The following is a 21,702-nucleotide window of genomic DNA, read 5'->3' as shown; positions in this document are numbered from 1 at the left end:
AAATCCAGCATTTACCTTTTTTCTCGTTCAAGTAAATTGTTATCTCATTATTTTGAGATGCTAAGTCATTAGCAGACCTGTTGATTCCATTGTGGTCTGTGCTGTAACATGAGATGCTATGTCATCAGCTGGTATTGGTCCACTGTGTTATATCAAGTCTAACAGCACTTCATGGAATTTTCATGTAGATTTTATGGAAATGCGGATTTCATTTTCCAGCAGGATTTGGCACACTGTCCACACTTCCAAAAGTACCAATTGGTCCTATTACTGAAATAAAGTAACTTTTCAATAATATTTTATATATGCATTTTTGCACTAGTATAGTGAATGTGACAATGAAGCGCACGCGCACTGTGTGTGTTTTCTGCGCGTCTGCACTGCGCCTGCGCAGTTAGTGTGCCACGTACAGGCCGGGACCCTTCCGGAGGTGTAGCGGAGGAGCTGGAGAGAGTCGGGTCGGGTCTGAGCGGAGTCTTAACCACTGCGGGATCAACGCGTCCAAACGCCAGGTAAATATACTCTGTTATCAGCACGGAAAAGAGAGAAACGGCGGCTGTTTACTGACTTAAATATAATCTAAAGTTACAGATGACAAAGCCGAAGACCTGTCAGGCAACTGGTGAGCGTTAGCATCACCTCAGTTAGCATTAGCAGTAGCATCGGGAAACTGGGGCACTCAGAATCACAAGACTGGCCGAAAAAACGGCGATAAATTACTGTAGAATCAAGTTTATATATATTTCACACTATTTTACAGACTCGCTGTGTAATTTCACTCTGCCTGACTGAAGTTATAAGTCAGAATTCGTTGGTTTGGATCAGTTAGCTTAGCTTAGCTGGCTACTTTTCGCCGGTTGAGCAGAGGCTCACTTTCTGGCAGGAAGCTGCTCTAACATCTGCCCTGTGCGGTTTCAGTGGGGAACCTATGAGGATTACTTTTTGACAAGAGGGGAAAATGGCCTCACGGTACAAAACACACGTAGGTTTATTAATTTATGTTTGTGTAACTGGATCTTTCCTGCTTCACTGTTTTTAAATGCTCCAGTCTGTAGCGTAACCGCGGGCTCCTCATTTTTCTTCATGTTTAGGCCATTGTTAACGTTAGAGTTAGCGTTATCTAGTTCGGTTAGATATCTTAATAATCTCAGTTTTAGATAAATGGGCGAGGTTTGTTCTGCGACTCCTGAGAGCAAACAAGAGTAACTCACCTCGCCCATGTCACTGTCAGCAGCTGAATCATAGTAGTTAGCTTAATAGTTATCTTAGCTAAGCTAGTAGTTTTCTCTTGGTTTACCTTTAAATTATTTATTTGTGTAAGGCTACACACTTCTGAACGCAGTTTCTTGCAGTTAATTTAGGTGACCTAGCTAGCGATCAGCTGCGATTAATAATAATAGAATGATAAAACAGTTAAGCTAGCTTAAGTAACTAGTTAGTTAGCCAGCTAACTAACTAGCTGCCTTACCAACCTAAATATGGCTAATCTTGAATGTTAAAATATGCCATTGTTTAAAGACAACTAAGCTAGTTAATTGAAGTTAGTATTGGCGATAGTTTTAAACGTTTCTCTGCAGTGCTTTCCCTATTAACTTAGATAGAAAAGGTGTTAAACAAACCAGAATATGTTTTATATTTTAGGTTCTTCAATACAGGTACCTCTTGCTTAAATTATTAGCTTTACACGCCTTGGCATCTTGAGGCCTGGAATTCAGGCTTTTAGTTAACAGCTGTGCTGAACTCAAGAGTTCGTTACTTGAAGTTTAGTTTAGAGCATCAGTTGTAAAGTTGTGAAGAGGTAGAGTTAATCAGTGAATAGCCCTATCTGAGTAATGTTCTAATCCATTTTATGAGAAGTAAGAACTACTCAACTAAGTAAAGAAAAAAAATAATAAGAAATGAAGATCGGTCAATCCTTAAAAAATCAAGATCTTTGAAATTTGAAAGTGCAGTTGCATAAAAGACCATAAGAATATTTTTATGGAACTGGCTCTAATCAGGACCCCCCAGGAAAGGAAGAGAGAGGAGAGGAAGCCCACCAAAATACTTTAGTGTGTTTTGGTTTGTTCAACAATTTTGGGTTTATTATCTACATGATTTCTTATTTGTTCCTTGTTCCTGTGTTAGCGTATTTCTGAAGTAGGCCTAATGGTATTTATTATGCTGCAATATTCTTATTTTGTGAACTTCTGTAAAATTTAAACACTTGAGAGAATCTGGTCAGCACTTTATCTTCTTAGTATTTATTTTTTGGCCTAGTACATGTTGAGGTGTCCCCAGTTCTCTACTAGTGGTTGAGATGTGAGATGTGGCCCAGGTATTTAAAGCTCTTGCAGTGATTATGGCTATAATACATAATAAGTAGTTATCCGTGATGTTTTGGCCAAATACGCAGGCGCTTCCATGTAGTTCTGAAACACTACACTGCCTCTGTTTCCATGTTGGAATGAATAGGATTAGCTAATGTTACTCTCCCTTGTGTTCACTCAGATATGCAGCTGCTTACACTGTGGCTGGTGGCATTCAGTCGCAGAAACAATTGTCTTAGATAAGGGTTTCCACAGTTCCACAGTCAGTGTAAGAGGCCAAAGTCTGTGTTGGGAAAGTGCCGCTGACCTGCCAAATCATTGGTTTTGCTCTGACCCTTAGACTGTGCCGTAGAGTTACATTAAGGTTGTTGTCATGTTCAGAAGCTGGGTCTGTCTTCATGGTTGGGTCAGATTACTGTGGACCTAGGGCCTAATTACAGAGCCGTCTTATATTCCCTACTGCTGTTTCAGGTGACTGTTCTGCATATTGTATTCCTTTTAATTAGCCTTCATTGGAGACTTGCCATGGTCATCAGAGGTGAACATAACAGTTTGTTTTGGGTCTGTGAGAGCTTTGGTGCTCCATAAATTAGTTTATTTTGAGCTCCACACTTTTTTCTCTTCACCAATAGTGGTGCTTTCAGTTGAGCTAAAAGTGAGTGCGTGCGTGAGTGTTTGTTTTCTGGTTAGGATGTACTTTTTTAGGGTGTGCTCACAGAAGGCCATCTGTACCGTGCCCAAGCTTGTTTCCCCCCAAAAGTCGAGCTTGTTTGACTAGTTTGAGCACAGAGCTCAAATATCAAGTCAGTGCTGTGACTGTTCTGTTAAAGAATCATGTAAATATGTAAACACACGTAAAATCTCCTTATACATGATGCACAATTAACAGAAAATTGCTGTGTTGCATATTTAATAAAGCTGTTATGAAGGCATGAGGGATGACCTTGTTGTAGCAGATATGCCACAAAGTGTGTACAACCGTAAACTCCTCCATTAAACTGTGCAAGAGTGTTTTGCTTCAACACACAAGGAAAAAAAAAATAAAAAAAAATCTATATATATATATATATATATATATATATATATTGTACTGATGTAACCAGCCTTATCTGTCCTGCGCTGAAGGACGATATGTACTGCATTTTTCGGGCCTTATGTAAGTCAGTTTGTAAGGAGCAGCGTTATACAGGAGTTTCAGTTTAATTCTCCAGCACCAAGATTGAGGCATTATTTTCATTAGCCACATTCCTGTTAGCAGCTAATGCTAATGCTGCTGCACCCAGCCTTAGTGTGAATGTGGAAATCTAAGCTTACTGTTAATAAACGGAAGTGCTTTACTCACCCAAATAAACAGTTTTCAGAAGAGAAATCTGTGTAGATTAACATCTAGCACTTGTTTTTTTTTTGTTTACTTAGCTCAGCTTTACACCCCTGCTTCACACCCCTGTTCCTTACTAGTGTAGCATAATGCGTCTAATAATCCAGTGTGCATTATGTATAAAAATATACCAGAAAATGGACGTTTATAAATTGTGCGCATTATAGAGTGTAAAATATGGTACATTTGGCTATAATCAATTATACTCCACTTACATATAAAATATATTTGGTTGTTCATCTCTAGCCACATACTTCTATGCATCCTTTGTGTTGGAATGGGTGCAGTACATTCACTAGAGGGCAGATCAGAGTCAAATTTTTTGACAACAACAAACTAAATAGTGGAGGATGTTGTGATAATATACTTACTACAAAAAAATAAACAAAATGATAGAGAACCAGTGTAAATATCTTTTTTTCTGCCAGAGTTTCCTTTTTATTTTGTCCATATGGTATTGGTTATTTTCGCTTGAAATTCTGGCTGTAGTTCCCAAAGGTTTTTTAGTAGTACTGCTACAAATACAGATGTACCGGTAATTAACATAGAGTTCAGACGGAAGGCTGTGTCTGCTTTTTTTGCATTTACTTTGATCATAAATGTGCTGATAATGTGACGACTGCACAACATCTCTTGTTTTTCTGTATCTTGGCTAATGTAAAGTCAGCAGTCTGTCTGTGTATATTATTCACTGTATCAGCAGCACTGTGTCTGTGTGTCTGCAGTATGAATGGCCAGCTGGACCTGAGTGGGAAGCTGATCATCAAGGCTCAGCTGGGTGATGACATCCGCCGCATCCCCATCCACAATGAGGACATTACCTACGATGAGCTCCTGCTCATGATGCAGCGGGTCTTCCGTGGCCAGCTCCAGAGCAGTGATGAAGTTACCATCAAATACAAGGATGAAGGTAAAGCGTTCTTGGGGCTGTATTGTACAGTATTACGTACTGTAGCAAATCATATTTCATGTGTATCATCTTCTGTTTTGGCTTATGTTTCAAATACATTATATATATCATTGTAGTGTTTGGTGTTAATTTAGGGTCTGACTAAACACAGTTACAGACTGAATTTTCACTGTCATTTTTCAGGCTTTTGATCTTGCTTTTGATCTTGATACCTATTTTATTCTTTTTTATCTTTATAGTTATCTTTTGTAACAATTGTTCTTTTGGGTGAAACTGGACCGTGAGAATACATTCCACCTCATTTCATTTCCACCTCATATACTACATTTGATGTGAATGGCTATAAAGTATTCTTGAATCCTTGAATCATATTAAGGCAGGTACTAAATGTATCACGAAGACAAATGAGACAGAATCACTATTACAATACTCTACAACGGGCTTTTAACTTGAAAAACAAGGATGCAGGAGACAATTCACAACTCCTTTTGACAGTACATAATTAAAATAAAGCCATATCGAGACCATAGAAAGCCAATATATGCTTTAAAATTATTCAGAGAAATGCATTTAGATTTTAGTTAATCAAAGAATTGACAACTGCTAAAGTTATCTCTTCTATTTCATTTAATTAATGCAAGTAGATCATAAACATTTATTCATATCTGTTGTTTAGCCGCTCTGGCTACCATCATTTTCTATAGGTCATCGCTACTGAGAAAAAAGGTCAAGGAAAGGAAATTCAAAAAAGAAAGTTATTTAAAGTTTATCAGTAATTTTTCTCAGGTTTTATGTTAAATGCGTTCTTATTTCACTCGCAAAACTACCCATTAACACAGGCTTATCAGTTTGACTGTCTGCAGAACCAGATTGTGTGCATTCCTCACCGCTGATGAAACAAATAATCTATTGGTTTCCCTCTCGTTATGTTGCAGATGATGACCTGATCACTATCTTCGACAGCTCTGATTTGTCCTTTGCCATCCAGTGCAGCAGAATATTGAAACTCACTCTGTTTGGTAAGTCTTTACTGGATACCTCTCCCTCTCTTTTTTTTTGTCCTCTATTGTATCTAACAAATAATACAAACTAAAATTATTTCTTAAATAAATAATAAAAAGTGAGCACACATTTTCAAAATATCAAATTTTAGTAAACATAAACGTACCATATTTTTTAAAAATAAAAAAATAATCTGGTTCAGATGTGTCAGTGTAACTGCTCCATCCATCAGTCAGATTTCTGATTCTGACTTCCTCCATACAGAGACCGTATTTCCCTTTTAAGCTTTGAACGCACGCACTATGATGGACAGATTGTACTGTTAGCAGATAATCCCTCTTCAGCAGTGATGACGTAATGACCCTGAGTTAATGCCTCAGTCAGAGAATAAAGATCAGCAGAGTGAGAGCCCTGATGCTGGAAAAAAACAAAAACACACAAAAAACAGAAGGAAAGGACTGGCTTGAAGCTTTTTAACTTCTTGCATGTTCTCCTCCACCAGTCTTACACACTGCTTTTGGATAACTTTATGCTGCTTTACTCCTGCTGCAAAAATTCAAGCAGTTCAGTTTGGTTTTATGGCTTGTTATCATCCATCTTCCTCTTGATTATATTCCAGAGATGATGTTTTTTTTTTGTGTGCACTCTTCTCCTGAACATGACTGGGACTGGATCTTTTGAGTCATGGGGAAATTTAAGAGTCATAATAGTAATGTTGCTGTATGTTAGTGCTGGGAAAATCATGTATCATGATATGGAATTTTTTATATCACGATAATAATACACGATATATGTTATGATTTGAGTATGTTTTAAGTTTTTCTTCGAAAAACATGACAAAATAATATAATTCCTTCCTTGCTTATTATATTTATTTATAAATAAATTAACAAATACGAAAATGAGGGTATTCAATCTGTAATTTCAGTTCATTTTAGTTTTTTCTTTTAATTACCGTTTTTATTAGTTTCAGTTAAGGAGAACTTTCACTTTCAGTTTTGTTTTTTGTTCGTTTTCATTAACAATAATACTTGGTTACTTAGCTATATGGTGATTATAATGCCATAGCTTTATATATAATAAAAATTGTATTAAATACAGATGAACTACATCACAGCTTATTTCCTGGGTGCGGGCAGAGAAATAAAGCTCAAAGTCTCCTGCTATTTAAAAGAATGTAAAATTAATAATAATAACAATAATAATATAGTTCTGCATACTAGAGTTTAGATTGTCTGCCTGAACTCGAACCTGAGTGCGAGCCTGACTGACCCGATGCCTGAAGCACTACTGTATGTAAAATAAAACTGCTACTGTGCACTAAATCAAGATCATTTGACTGCAGCACCAACCGCACTATACTCTTATCAGTACGAGCTCTTTGATCAAACTGGTTAAAATCTGTGGTCACTCTATCAGACCAGATAAACCATCAAACTCAAATGAAACCATAGGCTGTGTGTGTGTCAAAAGTTAAGCTGCTTAGTCAGCTAGCTTACCAGCAATAGGGGGTGTTTCTCATGAATTAACAGCTTTTCCTGAACTTTTAGGAGCGGCTTAGATAAAACCAGGAAGCAGCAGAATCTGGTGTTTATCTGTGTTTTATTTTTATTTTTTTTGTACCCCCAGCTTTCTACCGTTTCCCCTCACTTTAACAAGCCCAACAGCCTGTTCACACTGGTCATCATCATCAGACTGAGAGTGGTTTTCTCCTCTTTTAATACTTTCTAATACTAATGCTAATGAAGAGATAAAAAAAAAGCCAGATTAATATGACAACTATAGCACGCTCGCTTACTACAGCTCACTGACGTCTTACTGATGGTCAGTACATGTAATTCACTTACATGTGGTAATACTAGTATAAAAAAAACAGCCTACACAACAAAAAATGTAGGGTTCTAAACATATATTTATTATTATTTTTGGTACCACTTTAAAATAAGACTACCTTTATAAAGGGTTTGTAAATGGTTTACAATCAGTTTATTAATAGTTACTAATTACGTTGTAAATGCCTTAAAAATAATAATGCCTTAATAATAGTTATAACACATACGTAGAAAGGGCAACAATATAGACGGCTGTGGGTTCACTATTTGGCAAACAACAGGTCATTGTTGCCCTTTCTACGTATGTGTTATAACTGATTATTAATGATTTTTAAGGCATTTACAACCTAATTAGTAACCATTAATAAACTCATTGTAAACCATTTATGAACCCTTTATAAAGGTAGTCTTATTTTAAAGTGGTACCTTATTTTTTCTTAAAGTATGGGTATAAATAACATGTGGGCCATACCAAAATGACCGCACTCGACTGATCTGTAGTTCCAGACACTACTCTTGAGTTGATGCACAAAAGTGCATTCAGTAGTCTGAAGCAGATAGACTCTTTTCATATTGTTAAAAAATGTATGAGTGTAAGATTACATATTAGGTTGTGGCTTGTGCATTAGCTCATGGCTGTTCACTTCTCTTTAAGCTGTTAGTGCAGCCTTTAACCTACCATTAAAGGCGGCGCATGCTGCCATACTTCTGCTAAATTTACAGGCTAATGGTGCTAAACTTTCTAAAAAAAAAAAAAAATAATTATGTGGTGTTAATGTTTTTTGCCAAAATAAAATTCTCAATTTGCTCTCAAATCCCAAAGTCCTGGATTGATCTTATCAGTGATATACCAGTATTTAGCATTGATTAATTGGTTTGTGTTAGAGATGAAGTCCACAGTCTCATAATTATTAAGTATATGGTCAAGTTTTGTAAAAGTCCTAAAACATTTTTTGTAAAACTGATTATCTTCAATTTAAAACCAGTATCCCTGTTTTATTGTCAGCCAGCTGACAAATACATGACAAAACGACTGTCTCAATCCTGTTTTTTTTTCTCATTTTGTCATAAATTTAAAAAACTGTATTATGTATAGTGTTGGCATATATGATAACCATTTTGAAAATTGTACATTTTTTTGAATATTTCAGTAAGTATATGAAAACGTCTCTCTAAAAAAGTCCACATAAGAAACCTACAAAAAAGATGAAAAGGTGAAGCTCCTTTTAACTATTTTATTTTGTATTAATAATAATTATTTTCCATGCATTGTTATCTACTAAATTGTGAGTTTACTGATTGATTGAAACTCTTGGTAAAGATTAACAGGTGGTTTGGATTCTTTGTTTGGATTTTATGTTTACCCCAGCATTAGGCAAAAATGAAAAATGTACACAGTGTGAGAACCATACATATATATAATCCAAAAAACATATATAGTCCAAAAAACGTTATCCCTATAAAAAGGGCTTGTTACTGTAGTAACTGGGCTGAATTGGTAAATGTGTGCTTTATTTCTTTACTATATTTTGACCCTTGCAGTGCATCTTTTTGCCAGATGGTGTCGTAGTAGCCCTGTACAGCTCAGAGTATCTCTTAAGAGGTTTATGATGTTCGTCAGAGCGTACAGAAAGAAAAATGTGGAAGAAAATGATTTGCAGCCATGGTTGCATGCACATTAATTCCTGTGTGTCTGTGTGATGGGGTATATCTTCTTGTCACTGTCCAACGTGTGCTTTCCTGGCCAAAGTTGTTCTTTCTTGTGTTTCCTGTTCCCTGTTTTCAATTACAGCTCTTTCCTTCGCTGCTTTGCTTTGCTGTCGATTTAAAATGAGCTCAAAAAGAGTGTGAGAGAAGGAGGACAATGGGAGGAGAGAGGGATGATAAAGAGAGGGGGGGTGTTTCCTACACTAGGACTTGATTGCTGGTTTCGTGGCTCCACAACCTCACATGCGCAAGTGTGTCCCAAACATGTGACTAGAGGAAGGGTTTGGGTCTGAATCGGCTGCCAGTGCTCGTGTGTGTGTGTGTGTTTGTGTGTATATGTGTGTGTGTGTGTGTGTGTGTGTGTGTGTGTGTGTGTGTGTGTGTGTGTGTGTGTGTGTGTGAAATGGTTCAAGCAGCGGTCCTCCTGATACACTGACCGTAAAAAATCCAGGTTCTTCTTCAGACATTCAGCTGCTGACCCTTTTTAGCCTCATCTGGTTTGTTGTCTGCTGTGTGAAGATCTCATTGAGAACTTCTTATTACTGCACTCTAGTAAGAATTTTAACACATGCATTCGCAATTTGTTTGCAGTAAATGGGCAGCCTCGGCCACTGGAGTCATCCCAAGTCAAGCACCTGCGCAAGGAGCTGATCCAGCTGAGAAACAAAATCAACAGCCTGCTGGACAGCCTGGAGCCACCTTCAGAACCTGCACTGGAGAGCAGCAACCCACAAACCGGTACATACCAGCATACAAGCATAGATTCAACTATACACCCAGATTAAATACAGATTTAGCACAAATACAGCCAGTGGTCATACAGAAGCTATGTGTTTAGAGACCCAAAGATTCAAAATCCTTCAAAGGCTTCATAATAAATTATATTTCCATCATTTTTGTTGAAAGTAGTTGTGGCAATGGGCACATTTTTGGAGCTGCAGAACATGAAACCAATCCTGCTTTAACAAGAGATAATAAAATAACCATTAATTTGTCAAAATATCCTGTATCTTTAACAAATAACCTGTAAAAGCACTTAGAAATTTTAAGTTTTTGATAGGATTAAATATTGCATTCAACACCCACTTAACACTCCAACCTGAGCCACTAGTCTATCCCTAAGACATAGCTTGTTTTTAGCTTTAGCAGGTTTCCTTTTTTAGAGTTTGTTTTTCGTCTTACCTCAGTTATTTTATGTTTATAGGTTATATTATTATGTAGCAATGTTACGAGAAAACTTTTCACTAGGGTATAATGTTGAAGTTTTAATTGTCATTTCTTGTTCGTAAACTAGATTGCAATACTGATGGCACTCACTGCTGCAGAACCCCATTAAAGCCAGTGTTAGAGTCCCACATTTTTCTCAAACTCACATCTCACAATGTCTTCAGAATGTGTAAAACTAACATGCCTCATGGAGGAAGCAGAATATCAATGACATTGAGCACCGGTAACTGGATACCACACTGAAAATACATCATTTAGCATACAGTAAAGCTGTTTTGTCTTGTAAGATCTATACAAGACAATATAAATCTAGAAAAACTAAGATTAGAGAAAACATGATTCCCCGAGGTATATGACTATTGATAATTCACAATGATTTATAGCAAATAATTATCATATAAATAGTAAATAAGGTTTTGCAACGAAGCAGCCACAAGTCATGATACTGCCTCTTTTTTGCCAAATGTAACGCTTTTTATTTAATCCACATTCTAATTTGGATTTGTGTGTCCACAGAAAATGAGTCCAAATGGCCATCTGGATTATACATGTGGTCTTGAGCTCACTTCAGTTCACTCTGATAGTCGGAGTGTTATTTTTGGAGAGTTGTGGCATTCTTCTCTGTATCCTGCTGCTGCACATTGTCCTTGTTCAGTGTTTGCCTCATTGTGAACTCATGAACATTGACATTAACCAATGCAGGAGAGGACTGTAGGCTGTTAGATGTTACCCTGGGGCTCTTGGTGACTTCACTGAATACTATTTGCTGTTTCTTTGGACTGACTTTAACTGAGCGACCACGTCTTGGCATAAATACAGTGGTGCTGAGTTTCCTTCATTCAAATGGGTTTTTTAATCTTTTCCAGCCTGGTGAGCTTTGCTGGGTCCTCCGGGATCTCCGCTGTTGAAGGCATGGCACACTTCCATAGCCTTGTACAGATTTCAGAAACATTCTAACGTCACTGTAAATGCTCCTACAGTCGCTGGTGATTTTGTAATTTAGTATTTTTGTTGTTTGCCTAAAGGAGCGCATCAATTACTCGCTGTAAATCCAGCCAGACGCTAACTGTTCTAATCATTATTGCCTGTGATGTCGTCATCATACCCAAAAGCTCTATTAAATAGCATTGTTTTTATGTGCAGAGTGCATTACTAGATAATAGAATTAAGCTAATACCCCCTGTGTATATATATATGTATTTTTATAGAGTGTGTGGAGGCTGTAGATGCAGCAGTGAAGCAAGCCCCTCCTGTCAGTGCTGCCAGCATGTCTGCCTTTGACCCCCTGAAGAACCAAGAAGAGGTCAGCAAGAATGTCATCTCAGCTTTTGGCCTGTCAGATGAGCCTGCTCCAGGTACGACTGTCATGCAGGAATGCATGCATGCAAACTACCATGCATTACCTACTGTATTTTTTTTTTGCTGTTTATATATGGTGCACCATATAAGGCAAATTATCAATGAACATCAATTGTCTGGTCTATTTTCATAAATAAGGCACATTATGCGACACTAGTAAGGAACAGAGGTGTCGCCATGTTTTTCTTCTAATTCTAAGCTAAACAAAGTAAACAACACTGTAATTTAAAAAACAAACAAACAGGGGAGTCGCCAAGTTTTCCTTATAATTCCTCCTAATTTTAAGCTAAATTAAGTAAACAAAAATGTAATTTGAAATAAACATTGCTGTTCATAGTCAAGCGAGTGCTGGATGTTAATCTACACCGATATATTTGTGAAAACTGTTTATTTGGGTAAATAAAGTACTTCCGTTTACTTACAGTAAGCTTAGATTTCCACTAAGCTAGCGCTTAGCCCGGTTAGCGGCTAATGCTAATACTGCTCCAGCCTCGGTGCCTCAGGCTAAACTGAAACTTCTGTATAACGCTGTACTTCAGCGGAATGGCTTTACTGCTCCTTAATACCTGACTGGTAGAATTCATACATAAGGAGGACCGGATTATAAGGTGCATTATGCGGCACTAGTAAGGAACAGGGGAGTTGCCAAGTTTTCCTTATAATTCCTCCTAATTTTGAGCTAAGCTAAGTAAACAAAACTGTATTTCTAAAAAAAAAAATTGTTCAAAGTCAAACGAGCACTTGATGTTAAATCTACACCGATTTCTCTGCTAAAAACTGTTTATTTGGGTTAATAAAGTACTTTTATTTACTTACAGTAAGCTTAGATTTCCAGATTTCCACTAAGCTAGTGCATAGTACAGTTAGCGTGTAATGCTAATACTGCTCCAGCAGTGCTAGCTGGGGTTAGAAGCAGGCTACAAGCCGATAATATTAATCTCTGAATGGCGAAAAAACTAGTGCTTAGCGCGATTAGCTGCTAATGCTAACACTGCTCCAGCCCCGGTGCTGGGGAGATTAGCTGCTAATGCTAACACTGCTCCAGCCCCGGTGCTGGGGAAACTTTATTGAAACTCCTGTGTAATGATGTACTTCAGCGGAGTGGCTTCACTGCTCCTTAAAACCTGACTGGTAGAATTCATACATAAATTTTTGGGGAAAAATGAAAGTATTTTATGTGCACCTTATAGTGAGATAAATAGAGTACACAGAATATCACAGGGCTGCATGTATATATATAATCCCCAGTTGGTTAATCACAGATTTTACAGTTGTTTTAGAACAGTAACGGAAGTGATCTAAATCCAGCTTATGTTACAGAACCCTCCAGGGATGTTCTCTGCTAGGACTGGCCTCAGTATGTGGGCTTGATTAGCTGAAAGGGGCCTCCTGCTTCTCTGTCCTTCTCACTTTTCTCCTGCTCTACCTCTCTTTCAGCCCCAGCAGCTGTAGGGGAGGAGCGCTCTGGCACTCCTGACAGTATTAACTCCTCCTCAGCCACTCACCCTTCTGCTGCAGCCCCTCAGGGCCCACCCCCTTACTCAGGGGTCCAGCAGCCTCCTGCCACTACGATGGATGGTAAATATTGAAATATATATGTACACATTTATGCACACTACAACCAAATACAAAACACTCTTTAACATTATAATGCCCACGTAGGCCTGTCACAATCATTACATAATTGATTTATCGTACAATAAATGGGCATGACTTTAATAATATTTGATAATTGTGATATTGTCTATTGTGTTTATTTGTATGTTTGTTCACATATATAATACTGAACAGTATTTTAGCCAGTCATGCAATGACCAATGCTTCAATAACTGTAATTCCATATATACAGTTTGCAGTAGGTGAAGAAAAAATCATATTTCCCGAATTATGATTAATTAAATCTGTTATCTTTAAAAGGGTAAAATTGCTTTGTTATGCTCTTCTATTGTTATAATATTAGTGGCATTTAATAATCTTAAAATGACAATAATATTGTTTATCGCAATCATTTCTGGATCGATATATCATCCACAAAATATTGTTATTGTGATAGTCCTATGCCCATGACTAGGGTACAAGTAGGGTACGACCTAGGCTTGACGAAAAAATAAACATTGCCCTTAGGGCTGCAAATTTATTCATCTTCTGACACTCAAAATCTTAGTTTCGCCACAGATTTGAACATTTCCAGATCTGTGCCAAGCACAGTAAAACTACAATGTGTCCTCGAGCTTCAAAAAAGCTGCAAAAATCCTTTTTTACAGTGTTTGATGGAATATTTAACCATAAATACCTATATGCTCACAATACAAGAATCTACTGATGTGAAAGGGCATTTTCACACCTCCTAGATGGTTTCTGTGGTCTGGATCAGTTAATGAGTTCTTTATTTGGAGCATTTCTTCCTCTGTTTGGTTTGGTTTGGCTAAAATACGCAAAAATAAACCTAGTATATTTTCTCCTTTGATTGGTGATTGGTCAGAGTTGTCTGGTGCAGAATAATGAAAGTAAAATATAGTGAGAAGATTCTGTGTTCCAACACAAATACCTGTGCAGTGTGAAGAAGCTGCTTTATCACAGAACACTAAAAAAGTGTGCCACAGTGCTTTTAAACAGTGTTTTCAATAGGGTGCTTTTAAAAACAGGGTTTTTTGTGTCGTAAATGAAGTCGCACTGCTGTTAGCAGTGAACGCAGCACATACCGTGCTCTTAGTGTGTAAACAGCATGGAGCAGCAGAGACAGCGTTTGTTCATATCTGTGGTAATTAGCGTTCTGTGGCTAATATGTATATACTTCAGCATTTTTATCAGCATTTTAAATCAAATAAAAGAAGTATATTTGACCATTTCTGACCGAGCACATCTGGACCCACACCAGAGTGCAATTACTGTTTTCACACCTGCTCAATCGAACTGCACTAACGGTACAAACCAACCAAATAGTGCTCGGGTGCAAATGCCCTAAAACTCTCTCCTCCCCAGGTAAAACAAACTTTCGTCCAGTAGTCACCCCCAGATAATCAAAGACAATTAGAAAGTTACACAGCTAAAGCACTCTGGGAAGTCCTTAAGGTATATAACATTACATTTGGTCCTACATTGTTGTGGAGTGACTTCATTCCCCAGGAAATGGACGTCTCGGTCTATCCATCCAGCAAAGAGAGAGAAAAAATGTGATCAAATAAGTAAAAGCTTGTGAGGAGCGTCATGTTTTCCTCTGTCATATTAGATTAAAGGTTCTGTCCCAGTTCCACAGGACTCTCGTATCTGCTGAGCCCACATGAGAAACTGCAGTGTTACTCTGGCCTGTTACTCTGGTCACTATGGTTACACCGAACACAGTGTCAGAACTTTGGGAACCTTTGATGATCAATCCAGTACTCTTCATTTACGCTAAAGCACAGAAACACACACACTTTTCGCTTATTGCTTTGTGCACATGAGCAAATAACAAAACACATAAACCCACTGTGCAAGTTATTATTTATATATTTATTTATTTTATTGTATTTTTTTTAGAACTGCTGTTAATTCCATTCGGTCAGTTTTGTGTTTCTTGCATGTGTTTTGTGTTTTGAGATGTTTTTAGCTGTGCTAAAAGAATGTAGATGTTGGGAGGTGATGAGCTTTCAGCTTTTTTCATGCTGTGCAGCTGGTCAGCAGACGCAGTCATGGCAGATATGCATGTGTACACATTAGGAATGCACATGTCAGATTAGGGTTAGACTGTATAACGGTAATACTGTATATCGCAGTATTAAAGCATTTTATCCGAATCTTCAAATGAGGACAGTATTTTATGAATGTGCCAAATTTTTGCTCTGTGGTTTGCTAATACAGGCCAAAAAAGCTCATTTATTCATGCATTTATGCATTTAAAATGACTAGAGGATGCGCTGCCACTATGATCGGGAAATCGTTGGTTCGAATCCTGGTCATGCAGCTTGCCATCAGCTGCCGGAGCCCTGAGAGAGCACAGTTTTCCTTGCTGTTTCTCTTTGGGTGGGTACAGTACAGTAGATGGTGCTCTCTCTCCTCATCACTCCTAGGGTGATGTTGATCAGCACAAGGCTGCATCTGTGAGCTGATGTATCAGAACCGAGTCTCAGCAAGGATGCTACTCGGAAATGCTGCATCAGCAATTTAAAAACGAAAAGAAAAGTTTATGGGGCGATCACTGAATTTGATTCACTGATAATTGATAAACTAATAATTAATTTTCTTTGCAATTTTCTCTGTTCATGTCAAAGGCAAAGTCACTGAACCTGCATATAGGAGTCTGCCAGGTGTGCCTCAAAAGTCTCAGTCGACTGTATGTGCAGGTTTGAAGCTTTATCTTCTAGACGTGTGTGATTTGAGCCTCATTTAGCTGGAACACAGTCACACAGATGGTGGCTAACCTGTTAGCAGTTAGCTTATTAGTTAAGCAAGTGAGTTTTATTACCCAACACCATAAAAAAGGCCAATTTCTGCTATTTCTGGCTGTCCGGTCGCTCCATCATTGTGTCCTGCGTTACAGTTTATTTAATACATGTAAGCATCCACATTGCAGGCTAGAAAAAGTAAGTTAGTCCCTGATTAATTGCTAAATAAATATAGACAAGCACAATCCAAGTAAACTAATAATACTAACAACAGTGTGTGGGTTTCACATGTGTGTTGTTCATTAAATAAAGGCATGCATATTCTGATTTTTCTTTTTGTTTTAAGTAAGTGAAGCCCTTAAGTTAGCCAGGAAACCTCTTAAAATTTAAACTCATCTTTTATATTGGGGAAGAAATGAGACAGAGACAGTTTTTTACTAATGTAATTTCTGGGTCCCAGGCTGAGACCAGTTGAGAAAAAGAAAAGCGGCTTTAAAAGCACAAACTGTCCTGTTTTAGTGCGTCTTACTTCGACTCACATCGCACCTTTCTTCCTCTCTTCTTCTTTCTCAGGTCAGATGTATCAGCAGTACCAGGCTCCAGGTGGATATCCCCCCCAGCAGCCAGCAACTACTCAGCAGCAGTATGGCATGCAGTACCCTGGTAATATTTCTATACAGTTTTTTATACTCATTTAGTCATTACATCAAGTGAAAGGGCCTATCAGATCCCTATCAGCTCTTTCATAGGTTTACTTTTGACAATTTTAATTACAAACTAGAATTCATGGAAAAGGTTGATTAAAGCGAACAACTATATGGATAATAGTATTGTTGACACGATACCAAAATTATGACTTTTAATGAACACGAAACTAAAAATGTTTTTCTTTATTAATAAGAAAATATTTTGATGTCAATTCTTCATTTCAAGAAAAAGCTAGATTAAAGTAAAGGTTTAACCGTTTATGCATATACATACAATTAATATGTCCACAGATACGTACAATTAGTTCTGTATATACAGGGGTTGGACAATAAAACTGAAACACCTGTCATCATTTTAGTGTGGGATTTTAGGATTCATGGTTAAATTGGAGCAGCCTGGTGTTCAATCTTCATTAATTGCACATTGCACCAGTAAGAGCAGAGTGTGAAGGTTCAATTAGCAGGGTAAGAGCACAGTTCTGCTCAAAATATTACAATGCACACTATAACATTATGGGTGACATACCAGAGTTCAAAAGAGGACAAATTGTTGGTGCACGTCTTGCTGGAGCATCTGTGACCAAGACAGCAAGTCTTTGTGATGCATCAAGAGCCACGGTATCCAGGGTAATGTCAGCACACCACCAAGAAGGACCAACCACATCCAACAGGATTAACTGTGGATGCTGTAAGAGGAAGCTGTCTGAAAGGGATGTTCGGGTGCTAACCCGGATTGTATCCAAAAAACATAAAACCACGGCTGATCAAATCACGCAGAATTCAATGTGCACCTGAACTCTCCTGTTTCCACCAGAACTGTCCGTCACCACAATCAATTATTGTGCTCTAAAACCAGGTGTTTCAGTTTCACTGTCCAACCCCTGTATTTGCTAGACAGTACATTTAAAATGAAGCAATTAGTGTGTATTTGCCTTTTGTAGACATTTAATTGATTAGGAATTGCAGCCATTTTTTTTTACATAGTCTTATGTTTTTGTCTTCCTCTTCTTTTTTTCATTTTTTTTTTCAGCTGGTTATACTCCACAGCATGGTGGCCCTCAAGCTACTCCTCCCCAGCAGCAGCAGCAGCAGTTCCAGAATTACCCCGCCCCCACATCTCAGGCTGCTGCGCCAGGCTCCGCCCCTGGATTCAGTGCCCAATCACAGGCCCCTCCTCCTCAGGCAGGAGGCCAGTACCCACCAGGTGCATTTCCACCTCAGAATTACACCTCCCAGGCCTCCCAGCAGCCGGCCAATTACAGCCTGCCTCCCACCTCCCAGCCTGCCCCTGGATATCAGCCCCGCCCTGGATACACTCCACCGCCCGGTGCGACCCCTCCACCCGGGGGCTCAAACCCCTACGCCCGAAACCGCCCCCCCTACGGGCAGGGCTACACCCAGCCGGGCCCGGGGTACCGGTAAGGTCCAGCTAATGTTCAGATCCGGCTGGAGCTGCGGCTGATCCAGCTCTCTGATTACAACACATCAAGCCCGAACACCCTGTTTGACCTTGTGTTGTGTGTATGCATGTGTGTGTGTGTGTGTGTGTGTGTGTGTGTGTTTAAAAGAGAATGTGTTTGAGGAAGTGCCGAGAAATTGGGTTGTGTGTGTGTGAGTGCACAGACGAGACCAAACGTGTTAACAGCTGTGTGTGTTATTGAGGATATAAAGGTGTGTGAGTGTTTTGAGTGTGTGTGTGTGTGTGTGTTTGAGAAAGTGAGAGTGTGTGTGTGTATGAGAAAGTGTGTTTTATTTTATCACTCGTCTCCTCTGTAGTGTTAACGTGTGTTAAATCATAAGTCTACTTTCTGTTGAAACACTAGATATAATCGCACCTGAAGGAAATTGTTGTTTCGTTTTCATTTTTCCCCCAAATTCTCTCCATTTTCTCATCACCCGTCTCTCGGTTTTTACTAATCCTTGACTGGCCCTCTATAGTGACACAAGTCATTTATGTATAAATTGTAACATTATGTTTTCTGGAGGTGAATAAAGACTTTGAGACTGAGAAAGTGTTTGTCTTGTGTGATTTGCGGGGCTTATAATCGGCAAATACGCTTTATAACCAATTCTCTAAAAAAGAGGACTCACAGTGCCATCGATTCAAAACTAAAAATCTTTTTAAGTGTTAATGTAGCAGACTGAAAGGCTTAATTATCGTGTGAATTTTGTGTCAAATATTTTGCAAAAAAAAAAGAAATAAATCTGCAATTAAAATATGAAAAATTAAAAGGAAAAAGTGGATGTTGCAAATTCAAAAGAAAGAAAATAAATGAAGCAAATATATATTTTTAAATATACTTGGTTACTGATTATTCTTTGCAGTTATTTTGAGATTTGTTTTTGTTTGGATTTTGCTAGTCTTTGCTTTTATTTTGTGGATTTTCGGTGGATTTTGCTGATAAAAACTTTTGCTTCTGAAATCTCTTGTTTGCTTCTGCTTCATTAGCACAGTTTCACAAAGTCTTTCATCAGCAAAATCCACATAAACACAAAAATAAAAGCAAAAACTTTCAGAATCCCAACTGAAATACTTTTAAAAATAACTGCAAAGAATAATAAAGAAACTAAACATATTAAATATATACTTGCTATATTCTTTCGCTTTTGAATTTGCACAGACACATTTTTCTTTTGATTCTTAAAATTGTAACTGCAAGTTTTGGCACAAAATTTACTACATACTTAATGAAGTCAGTGAAAGGTTAATGGACCCAGGTGTCCAGGTGAATTTTGTGGTGATAGTAGTCTTACAAACCCCACTTCAACCTTCACTGTGAAACAGGGTGGTGGTAGCATCAGTTTAACACCTTCATAAAAGTCGTATTGGTCTTGTTGGCCTCCCTCACTACTGTTCTTGGACAGAAACTTGTTTCTATTGGCAGAATTAATCTGCCATATTCCTATCATTTAATTGTTTTAAATTTGTGATTATTCTTTATAAAAGCAATAAAATGAAAAACATCCAAAGAGGTAAATACCTTTTATATTGCATTATATATTACATCTTCAAACATTTGAATGGCATAATTGTACCTTTTTCCCCTGTAAAGCAGTTAATCCTTTAGACAGAAAAATCTCCTGTAAGTGGTTTTGCACAGCAGCCAGAAGCATTGCACTACTGTAACGAGTCAAATACTTTATTTGTCTTAAGAGCATTTATTCAACACACACAGTTAGTTAGAAATAGTTTCAGGACCTCTTTTTTATAACATCTTGCCTCTCGCATCAAATTACTGTGCAACATCTTTTTAATAGATCCACAAAAAACACATTTTTACATTTATTTCCTCCTGCATGCTCACAAAATAAACCACAAAAACATTGCAGCATGAAACTGTTAAAAATATACAGGATTTAATGCAGAAGAAAAGGCATTTTCCACAAAAGAAACACTTCCATAAAATCATACTGTAAAAGCTCTGTCTGCAGTTGAGCTAATTATTTTTTCTTGAGAAAACTTCAGAAGAACAGATACGTGAATGACTTGCCAGTTGTTGTTTTGGCTACAGTTTCCCATATGGACTTACTTATTATATTGTCCTGTTTATTATTTTTTTTTTACGGATCACAACCATTTTTACACTTTAACCTCGTAGGACCTGGCGTCCACATGTGTGGACATCACATTTTGGGTTTTCTAGACCACAACTCTATATTTTGCTCTACAAGATCCTGGTGTCCACTTATGAGGCCATTATACTGTCACCTAGTGGTGGCAGAAGAGTTTAACATGTTACAGTTTCGATTTTTTTCAGTAATGTAATTGAAATGTAATTGAACTTTAAATACAGTAAATTTGTACGTTTTTTACTTCATGTCTTTATGTTGAAGCAGCACTTTAAATGAGCCCTTTTTCTCAAAGGGACACAATTGTTATTTCTACTTTTGTTCTGCACTCAAGCAAAACATGTTCTATCGAAATGTAAAATATAAAACTGAAGTCCTCATATGTGGACCATATAACTTTATTTTTTTCTCAGAAACTACATCACGTAAAAAGATCATTTCTTTTTCGTTTTAAACTAATCAGGTGCCAATTAGCCCAAATAGCAAAGAGAAATAAAAAATGCATGCCATGCAGGAGTTCAGGTCTTAGGTCTTGGGAGGTTAAACAACTGAACTCCTGTTTTAGGATTTAAGAATGCATGATGTACTACTGTGATCTGAATCTTGTGAATACACACTGATATGCCACATATCATGGGACTGGAAAGCTAAAGAACAGAGAACCTGCAGGATATGCATGTGGAGCTTGTGTTTTGTGCTAGAATCTCTTGTGGTTGGTGTGGTGCAGTGGATAACACCACTACCTATCAGTGAGCTTTAACTACCACATTGTGTGGGAGACTGGGGACCCATCTCTGTATTAGAAATACTCTTGTAAAGCCCTACATGAACAGGATTAGTTTCTCAGGGGTGATTTTATTCCCGTCTGGAACAACCATGTACGTGTTTTATTTCTCAAGACGTCCTCTGAGAAAATTACAGGCTGAATTATCTACTGTTTTTCTCTGAACTCCGTGCTCCTCCGGTAATTTTAGTCCTGTCTGGACGCACATCTCTGAGTTTCGTCTCCTCGCCTTTAATAAAAATAGATATTTGTCCACTGCTGCGCACCGTAATTACACTTTGGGTGCGCCACAGTTTCCACGGAGATCCACGTAAATAACAGCAAGTGGAAATGGAGGAGCTACTGAACACCGCGATGTCATGTGATTGAGAAAAACTAAAAACTCACTGGTTCTCCTGTTTTTTTTTAGTGAGAAGTGAATTTTTAGTTTTTTTTCAGACGCCCCCCTGAGAAACTAATCCTGTCTGAATAGGGATTAAATCATATAAAATGCTTTAAATGTAATGTTAAATGTCTCTTGTCTTTTCAGCTTAACGATTTTGACACACTCCTG

At 37.9% G+C, this 21,702-nt stretch overlaps 1 protein-coding gene across 2 annotated transcripts; it reads left to right on the top strand.

Annotated features, from left to right (window-relative positions):
- The first annotated feature begins 396 nt into the window (after positions 1-396).
- tfg (trafficking from ER to golgi regulator) lies at positions 397-18,807 on the top strand. Of its 2 annotated transcripts, XM_022665624.2 has the most exons (9): positions 397-512; positions 4,413-4,597; positions 5,533-5,616; positions 9,730-9,876; positions 11,574-11,720; positions 13,162-13,302; positions 15,975-16,046; positions 16,662-16,751; positions 17,826-18,807. In XM_022665624.2, exons 2-9 carry the CDS (start codon positions 4,414-4,416, stop codon positions 18,215-18,217), a joined length of 1,257 nt encoding a protein of 418 aa, XP_022521345.2. In that variant the 5' UTR covers positions 397-512; position 4,413; the 3' UTR covers positions 18,218-18,807. The 2 variants fall into 2 exon arrangements, with proteins under 2 accessions (XP_022521345.2, XP_022521346.2); XM_022665625.2 differs by lacking the exon at positions 15,975-16,046.
- Positions 18,808-21,702: the final 2,895 nt, after the last annotated feature.

Source organism: Astyanax mexicanus, chromosome 11 (assembly GCF_023375975.1).
Source record: "Astyanax mexicanus isolate ESR-SI-001 chromosome 11, AstMex3_surface, whole genome shotgun sequence".
Taxonomy (NCBI): Eukaryota; Metazoa; Chordata; class Actinopteri; order Characiformes; family Acestrorhamphidae; genus Astyanax; species Astyanax mexicanus.
This window is presented reverse-complemented; position numbering and strand designations above follow the sequence as displayed.